We start from the raw sequence: 9,778 nt of genomic DNA, 5'->3' as shown, positions 1-9,778 counted from the left end.
GGTCAGGAAAACAGACCTTACAATGACAGGCTGAGAGCCATGGGACTCTATAGCCTGGAAAAGAACAGGCTCGGGGTGATCTGATGGCCACCTATAAGTTTATCCCATAAGGGGTGACCGCTAGTACCTGGGGGAACATTTGTTCACCAGAGCGCCCTAAGGGATGACAAGGTCAAGCAGTCATAAACTACTACAAGACCATTTCAGGCTGGACATAAGGAAGAATTTCTTTACTGTCCGAGCCCCCAAGGTCTGGAACAGCCTGCCATCGAAGGTGGTTCAAGCACCTACATTGAACACCTTCAAGAGCAAACTGGATGCTTATCTTGCTGGGATCCTATGACCCCAGCTGACTTCCTGCCCTTCAGGCAAGGGGGCTGGACTCGATGCTCTTCCAAGGTCCCTTCTAGCCCTAATGTCTATGAAATCTATGAAGCTAAAGAACACAGTTTTTGTGATGCTTTAATACACATTAAAATAAGTGAATGCTCATTAAAGTGCACATATAGATGCTTTAATAAGGCTACTTATTCTACTTCTGTTGGACTTGTTTCCCTTCTTTTTATGTATCTTTAATGAAAGGGTAAAAAATAAAAACTGTAAATTGAATAAGAGAGTAAAAAATGATCTTTGAAAACCACAAAATATGCTCATCTATCTCAGAAATGTCTGTTTCTGAAAATATCAGATTTGAAATTCTGACTTAATTTTAAACCAGTTACTTGACTACATTGTTCCCAAGACCTATCTTGAACAAACAGAAGTGCAAAGGTACACAAGTCAAATTAACATGGTTTAATATAGGGAAATCTTCTTATGGAAAACAAATTATTTTTTTTTGCTTCCTTAAATGCTGACTCTTACAAAACTAAACCAAATAAACCCCCAAACCTGTGCATTAAATGTTTTTTTAAAAATCCCTAAAGTTTCTCAGGTATACTTGAAGTTATTTCATATTCCTCAATTTTAAGTAGATGCATGGAAACAAATCTGTTTATTATGCCAGTAATCTGTTAAAACATATAAAAAGTAAATGTAGTCCTTAAACCAACTTCTTTAATAAATAGCACAGTTTTGAGAAACTTCAAACAAATCTCCTTGTCTACCAGACTGTTATTTTTCATAAATAACACCAATCTCCAGCCCCCGCAGTAACAAAGCCTAAGGCGGTCTGTGGCTTTTCATTGTTATTAGAAAATAATTATTGTTTTCCTATTTGAAACACAATTGCACCTGATCTCTGAAAAAATGGCCAACAAACTAATGTTACACTTTCATATGAAAAGTAATTGACTTTTTTTCATAAAGCAAAATAAATTCAACAGCCTGCAGAGCCAGAGAACAGTATAACTGTCCTTTCTGTTGCTTATTAGGCAGCTAAATGTCAAGGAAATAGCATATTTCACCTCAAACCTAACTGTTACATTAAGCAGAACTTAGTAAGTAGCTTATTTGCTATAACAAATTATTTCTATTTTACAGTACTGAATTGAGAAGTGAGTCAAAATAAAAAAAGAATGGATTTCAAGGTGAATAAAGGAAATGAGATGTTTTCAACAATCCTTGTGAGCTCTAGATGTTATTCCAGCAACACACTGCAATCTTTCTTAATGAAAACTATTATAAACAAATTAAAAGAGTTGTGTTTAATATTCCAGATGGAGCTTTTGCAACTGAGTACTGAAAGTGGTCACTGGGTTGAACCTAAAATAGCAGCTGAACTAATGGGAATTAAAGAACAAAAGGCTGGTCTGATGCAACAAGAAAACTGAAATTTGAAGGAAAAAAACACTCAGAATTTGATTTGAAATTTTAGGGTACCTGTAGATATGAAGAAGCAGTGCTCTGACAGGCTGTAACTACAGCATGTATGAACAGACTTGATTAACTGAGTCTGCTGAAGTGTGCTAATTAGCGCACTCCAGCAGCCTCCACATCTCACTCAGTGTCCCCACATTTCAAAATGGTAGTGGGAGTGCTTTAATTAAAGATCATTGAATGAACTTTAGTTAAATTGCCCCTCCCGCCATTTTGAAATGCAGGAGGCTGAATACACAGAATGCTGTATACACAAGACACTGTGAACACTTTAATTAGAGCAGCTTTTGAAGCTGTTCTAATTAAAGTGCTCCTCTCCCCCACCTCTGGAGCCCATGTAAAGATGCCTCTAATGACAAGGCCATGGCAGTCATCCTAAGACTCTTGTTTGTTGCTTTGGCATTGCACATGGGCCATAATGTAGCTAGAGATAATTCTCTCCAACCAAATTCCTGAGTTTGACAGCCATTGGCTACCCATCTCCTAGGCCAGTTTAGGAGGTATGTCAGTAGCTGAAAGAAGGGATTGCCAGTAGCGTTCAGTCACAGATATTTTTTTCTTCTGTGGATGATCCCATCAACTGTCTCAGGGTAGTATTATGTAGGCTAACCTATTCTGGGGACTTAACTGTTTCACTTCACTAAAGCTGCCCAGAATGAAGAAGGTACAAAAGTGATTTTAAAGGCATTTCTCTACTCCCATAAAACGCTGAAAAAATATAGTTGCTGTATGACACGCACCCCATACTGATCTTAAGCTGTTGGCATCTACCATACACTCAGAACTGTTCAAATAGTAGCTATGTGGTATTATTTCTTATCATTTGACACACACGGAGTAGAAGTGAGTGGTGTTACTTTATAAATGCAATCCCTAGCATAGCTCTGGCAGAGCCATGCTCCAAGTTATCTTTGTCTCCTTTCTCTCTGAGACAAAACTGCACTGGGTTCTTGGTAGTCAAGCTATTCACAACCTTAGGCAGATCCAGATCTTGTAAAGGCAGGTGTGGTACAAGTGACTAGCACCACAGGGTGGCTGTACCTTCAACAGCAGGGCAGTCAGACCATGCTGTGGGAGTAGCAGTCAGAGGCTTCTAATTCCACAAATCAGTCAGCTCTTGGTGACCTCTCCCTTCCCCTCTCACCAGTAGCCATGCCCCTTGCTCTCCTGCTCCAGCAGGGCTGTACAGGGGCCTGGGCTCATCTGAGTATGGCAGCAGCAATGGACATGCTCCCCTTCCCTGAGTCAGAACACATCCTGGGTGTGTGTGTGCTGGGGAGGGGGAGGGTAGGTAAGGGTGAGGGACACTGTCCCATTGCCCTGTGCCTAGCTGAGCCACAGCCCAGCTCCTCGCACAACTCAGCTGTGTCCATTCTCCTTCCTTACTGGTGTTCTATCAACTCCATGTCCTTCCCTCGTAAAGACAGAATTGGGGGAAATTCGGAGGAGGCATGCCTCTGAGCATGGAGAGGAAGGGAAGGGGGGACTTAAAGTCAGCAGATGGTCTTTCTGTGGGTGGTTACAAAGAGGGTGTGGCCACACCATTTCACCTCCTCTGGCTCTGCTCATGAATACTTAATACACTTGATAATGTAAATCATGCATCTCAGAATATGGCTACATAGAATACAAATGAGCTCTTCCAAAATGCTTTTCAGAAGGAGGGATTCAGGGAAACTGGGCTGTTACTACCAGCAAGATGGAATGGTCAAAAGTTTCACACATTATGAGGTCTCAATACCAGATTTCATTATTCTGCAATTGAAAGAGCAAATGTAAGGTTAAAAGAAGTGCCAAAGCCATTTTCTGAGACCCTGATATTTTATGTCTGTTCTACTTGTTGCCCTTAACAATGTCAGTATTTTAACTGAAGACTTTCATTAACCGTCATAAGACACTCACCCCATCTGGTCTGCCATCCGATGCTGTAACAATTAAAATATAGCGGTCGGTACTTTCTCTGTCCAAGGGCTTTCTTAACACTAGAAGTCCAGAGCTAGTAAGAGAACAAAAACATGAAATTATACCATAATAATTGTCTTGAAAATTTGCCAAGTCCTATTATTCCAGTACTTTGTTTTATAGGATTATTTCCTTTTCATGTTACATATCTTAGTATTTGGGATTTATTACAAATGGAAGCATGTCTGGCATAGGTAAAGTCTTGGAAAAATTATGAACCTATTTCTCATACTTCATGATTCAATACATGTATAATTTATGATTAAAAGACCTGTGATATACAGGATGATATAACAGATAGTCCCAGACTGAATACAAGGCTGTCATTCACTCAAGGATGCTGTACTGTTCTCATAAAAAAGAAGAGAACACAAGGAGAGTATTAATTACAGTGGATTTTTGATAACCCTGACAGAAAACCATTTGGATTATTGCACTGAACTATAACAATATCATCCATATGATATAATTCCATAAACACTGGGTCTCTTCTGACTTTTATGGAAAAAAGGCCATTTGCCTATATATTAAATACAATGAAATGAAGGAGAATGCAATAAATATTCTTTTCTGTAGCTATAGTTCCCAAGTAATAACAGATTTGTACATGTACAAGTGATGTTTAATAGAAAATAAAACATCCTGCTGTTTGTTAAAATAATAAATAAAACACCCATTCAACAAAAACAACAACAAAAAGTATAAACATACAGAGGCCATGCAATAACTGCTATTACTTTAAAACTTTATAAATACATGTAGATAAATAAGACAGACTTTGTTTCTAAGACCACATCATTTCCAGTTCCTTTGCGAACTGCTTTGGACAAATTACTCTTATAACAATAATCAGAAAACTTGCAATTATTACTAGCCTGAGCAGGCTAATCTATATTTCATTGTTAATGACCTAGCTAGTCTTTCCATAGGGAACTGTGTATTGTAGTTTCAGTTTATAATTTTTGACTCTATACAGGAAAAAGGGAATTTCCTAACTGGTCCATCTCATCATATTTACTACCTCTAACACTGACCAGCATCAGATTTTGCAGGATGTTCCAGTTAGGGAGACTGTGCTATCACATTACAGTTTTATCTTGCTCTTTAATAAGTAGAGAATAGCTAGACTTTAAGTGTGTTTTCTGTCTTGCTAATTTTTTCATGTGTGACAATATTTGGCTTCTTCCCGCCATAACTAATTACATTTTTTGGCTCTCTAAATTAAATATATAAGAAATATTTCTGTATTTCCCTATTTTATTAATACGTTCAAAGACTTTGTAGACGTTTGAGAGACATATATTTCCACTGCCAAAATCATACTCTTACCATAGTTTATCACACACGCCCTTTTCCCCCAAAATCACACCTCCAAAAACTGAGGGATATGTATTAAACAGGAAAAGCTGCTTTTCTGTCCAGAAAAGAAACACCCTGGTGTGATTCCTGCTCTACAGTGCAGTGGCTGTGGCACTACTGTTTAGACAGCTGAGGGAGTCGATTGACTTAATGGCCCATTGTTTTACTCTGCAGGTGTTTTCATCTCTCCTAAATGGTCTTGATTTTCCACAAATTAAGCTAACTTTTTTCAAGCCCATTTTTCTATTTGCTAGCTGCTCCTGGTCTAGCTCAGTCTCTTTAGCTCAGCCTTTTTAGCTCTCCAGCAGACACCTTAGCTCTTCAGAATTGCAGACCCATCCATCAGGACTAGTTCATAGCAGCAGCTAAAGATTCACCTTCTGTTATGCAGGAAGGGAGGAGGAGGGCGGCATGAATCAGCGGAAGATTAGTCTCTGTCCCTCTTTTATGCAGCCAAAAAGTCTGGAATAATCTTTTTATTTTTTTCATTCTGCCTTTGAAAAATAAGGTGCATTTTGATTTTGAGGTGTGTTGTATGAGAGAAAATATAGTATGTTGTGATCCCCCATTTTATGTCTTTGTGTTATTCCATTTTTAGTTGTTATTTCAACTATCTTGCATGTGCATAAAGTTACCTGACCTATAGCTCTCTGAATCACTTTTAGAGACATTTCAAAATATAGGTATGGCAGGAATTTGTTAACTTCAGATTTTCTAGAATAGCGGCTCTTTACAGAAAGACTGTACCATTTTACAAGCAGTTCACCCATTTCATATGTAGTTCACCCTTCAGTTGATACCATGTGGAGCCAGTGACTTTTTTAAAAAAATAAAATTATCAATGTTCCTCAGAACATTTTTCCCCTGACCTCTTATGTTTTACAGAGAAACTCATCTTTGTCACCAGAACAGGGATGTAAGAATGTATCCAGTAATTTTAATGAAGGTGAAGATTGACATCCATTATGCCAGCATTTTATCTTTGGGCTAAGGTTTAGAACAAGCAGCCACTTTAAGTAAATGCTAGTGGGGATCAATTAAAAAAAATATCAGTAGGGAAGGATGTTAGGAGCTTTTTCTTAAAATCAAATGACTAAACTATAAAGACAATATCCAGTTTTACACATCTAGGAAGTGAAAATTAATTAAATTACTCCCATGGACACAAAACAATAAAAAGGCTATGCTACATGAATGTCTCTCTAGTTGATAAAGGCCAAACATTAAAATGTATCGTATCATCTCAGCAATAATAGCTATTTCCAGAATGTTAGTAAACAACCAAGGGAAACATTTTAATACTGTGTATCTTACTCTCGCATCTCTGGTTTCATGCACTGCTCTCTACATGGGGCCACTAAGCTAGGCAACTCAATTAATTTTTATTTGTATCATATTAAAGTCCATTTAACTTTTAACCTAACATTTGTAATTCAATATTTTATAAATCAGGGAAGTGGAAACAACCATAAGGTTCCTGGGGATGCAATTTACCCCCTTCCAAAGTTTTAGAGAGGTCAGATTACATTAACAGGTGTAAAAAACAAACCAGCCAATGAACTTAAATAGCATGCATTTCTCCAGCTGCCCTTAATAATCAATTAATAATCATGTCAATGTAATAAAATTGCTTAGGATAAAGGCTTTAGAAAGTTCACAAAAATGTCCAAATAAAATCTAAACAGAAGGAAATCTGGGATTTGCTTGTACTTGTCATGTTAAATATGAATGCTTCATTTTAAGAAATAGGTGTTTTTATTGTGATTTGATATTGGCACACATACCCTTTAAAATAAATCATCCTGGTTGCCCACAAAGGAAAGCTCACCAAATGAAAACTAGAAACAGCACTCCAGTTATACTATTATACAGTTGCAGATGTGTTCACCAACTGTGACTTGAATAACATGAAAATAAAATATACACTGCTTCAATTTTTGCAGTGCTATTGTATTCAATGCATACAATGCATTGCCATGTTCCAAGTTCCCTTTTCTTGTTCCTCTAACAGTTGCAATGATACTATCTAAATAACTGAACACAGGTGAAGAAATGGTTTAATTCCTATGAACTACTGTGCTTTACTCAGGGATTCAAATGCACTGCATTCATGTTCAGCTTCCTGAATTTCAATGCAGTTCCCTGAGCTTTAATTAAATAACAGTCAGTTCCCATGGAGAGATAATAAGGTTCCCAACTATAACAGACTGGATTTGGGTTATATTTACCAAAGAAGATAAAACTAGCACATAGAATAAGCATGATCTAATTTGCTAGCCAAATTAATGCTTAAGGATGTACACTGTCAACAGTTAAAGGGCATTAATTGATATGTCAAGCTACAGAATGTTTCTAGATCATTTCTAGAGGCTTACTGATTACTTAGACTGAAATATTCAAAAACACCCTTTTAAGGCCCTGACCCAAAATGATAAAGATAAATCAGAAATCTTTCAGATGATTTAAATTAGCTTTGAATTGGACAGTAAAGCCATTTGTTTGCTGAAGAAAACTATGTTCTCTAGGACCATAAACAGATTAGTAGGACATCATGTATTGAAACAGTTGCAATGAATTGTTACTATTTTTGTGATATGCTGTTATTCTTATAGACTCAAACAATATTCATCTTAGCAGGACTGGGTATCTTTTAAAAGATGTTTTCCAGGTCAACTACAAATTGCCAGGGTGGATGCATAACTTACTGTGTTAAAGCTGTGTGACCTAAGCTATGAGGGAGATCAGACTAAATAATGCTGCTGCTCTCATCATCAATCTACTTTCCACTCCACTTGTATTACCATGATGTCTCAATGCCAGAGAGAGAGAGAGAGAGATGGTACTGAATTATATGTCATGTATATATATACTTGTTCCCAGATCTAGGAGGAAAAAGGCAACACGTATGAGTGTCTCTGAGTGAAGATAAAGCGGGGAAATAACAACACAGCTATTATGCAGAAATCTAAAGGGCGGATTTCAATCAACTCAGAGAAATAACAGGGAAAGTTCCATGAGTAGTGAGACTGGTGAACAGAAGAGTCCAGGAAGGGTGGCAGTCCCTAATGGATGAAATATTGGAGGCTTAAGAAGAAGTTGTTTCAATATAGTAAAAGATAAAACAAAACACAGGAGACCAATATGTTTACCTCAAAAATCAACAGAGAAGCATACAATCAATGAAAAACAGGGCAAGCTGTTAAGGATATACCATATTTATTCAATTAGATGACAAGGTCTTTCCCCACATTTAACATGGGGAAAAAAGGCTCCTTGCCTTACAATCAAACATGAGACAGCAGGGCCAGGGGTTAGGGCTGGAGCCGGAGCCACAACTGTTACCTTCCCCCAGCTGTCACCTGCCCCCTGCTGCTCCTGCATGACCAATGACTCTTCCAGCCCCAAGTCTCCCCACCTGGTGCCCCTTCTACTCCCCTCTCCTCTTTTGCTGCACTCCTCATTACCTTTGCTCTTTGACCACAGACCCTGTCCTCACTGCAGCCCAAAGCACAGAAGCAAGTGCTCCAGCCTGGCCCTATAGCAGCAGTGCTAGCTCTGTGCTGCTGCTATGGTGCCATGCTGGAGACATACTCCATGTCCCAGGCTGCAAAAGGGACAGAGCCTGCCAGCACAGAGCAAAGGTAAACGTGGGGTGGAGGGACAGGTGTGGGTGAGAGACTTCAGGGGAGGCAGGGAGATGGGAAGAAGAGGGGACTGAAACCCAAGGCGATGGGAAGAAGAAGCAGTGTGGAGGGGAAAAGAGATGGGGGACAGGGAAAGGGGGATCAGGCCAGCCTGAGGCTATAGGAGGAGCAGGCACAATGTGTGTGTGTGTGGGGGGGGGGGCAAGCTGCCAGCCTGTCTCTGCCCAGCCCTGACCACCTGCCCCCCTACTGCCTGTCCCACAGTGCTCCCTCAACTGCCTGTATGCATCTATTGACTCTACAATTTAAAGAGAATGTGGAGAATATGGAAAGGATCCATAAGCATGCAACAAAGCAGAAAAGGAGTTGGAACATAAGCTATATAAGTAAACATTGACAGAACTAGGCTTTATTTAACAAAAAAGCAAAACATAACGGTTCTCTGTTGCCATAAAGGGCAGGATATAAAACAACATGTTTTAAACTGTAGGAAAGTAGATATAAATTAAAGATCAGAAAATAAACCAAACTAAAACAAAAACTTCCAATTGTCTAAATAGTAAGAAAGTGGAACAAGCTGCCTAGAGAAGTTATGGCATCTCCTTCCCTGGAGATTTGCAAAAAGATGCTGAAGAGATTTTGCCTGGGATAATACAGGAAAATCACAACCTGCATTGGAGCAGGAGGTTGAACTAGATGACTCTTGAGGTCCCCTCAGACCCCGTGGGCACAGTCAGATGAGCACACATGTGCATTTCCCTGGGGATAAATAGCAGTGGCACATAGTTGTCTGGCACATGACAAATTGCCCTGGGTGGAGTAGCAGAGGTTGCAGCTAGCACCTGGGCTGGCCCCAGAAGACTTACTTGGGGTTCTGGGGACCTCGCAGGGCTGTAGCAGAGGTAATCCAGGCACGTAGAGCCTGGCTGGCAGCTAGAGTGTGGCTGTGGCTGGCCAGGCTCCAGTTTTGGGTGGTTCATGCTGCAGCTACCTAC

The 9,778-nt window shown here is 39.3% G+C and overlaps 1 protein-coding gene across 3 annotated transcripts in view; it reads right to left on the bottom strand.

Annotated features, from left to right (window-relative positions):
- PCDH15 (protocadherin related 15) overlaps positions 1–9,778 on the bottom strand; it is a 904,082-nt gene that overhangs the window by 340,876 nt on the left and 553,428 nt on the right. For all 3 annotated transcript variants that reach the window (XM_019538590.1, XM_019538589.1, XM_019538591.1), the window contains one exon: positions 3,721–3,814. In XM_019538590.1, coding sequence (XP_019394135.1) covers positions 3,721–3,814 — 94 coding nt within the window. The remainder of the gene's footprint in view (positions 1–3,720; positions 3,815–9,778) is intronic.

The sequence above is a fragment of the Crocodylus porosus genome, unplaced genomic scaffold, assembly GCF_001723895.1.
Source record: "Crocodylus porosus isolate Cpor-Errol unplaced genomic scaffold, CroPor_comp1, whole genome shotgun sequence".
Taxonomy (NCBI): Eukaryota; Metazoa; Chordata; order Crocodylia; family Crocodylidae; genus Crocodylus; species Crocodylus porosus.
Note: the sequence above shows the minus strand (reverse complement) of the source record. Positions and strands in the feature narration are given on the sequence as shown.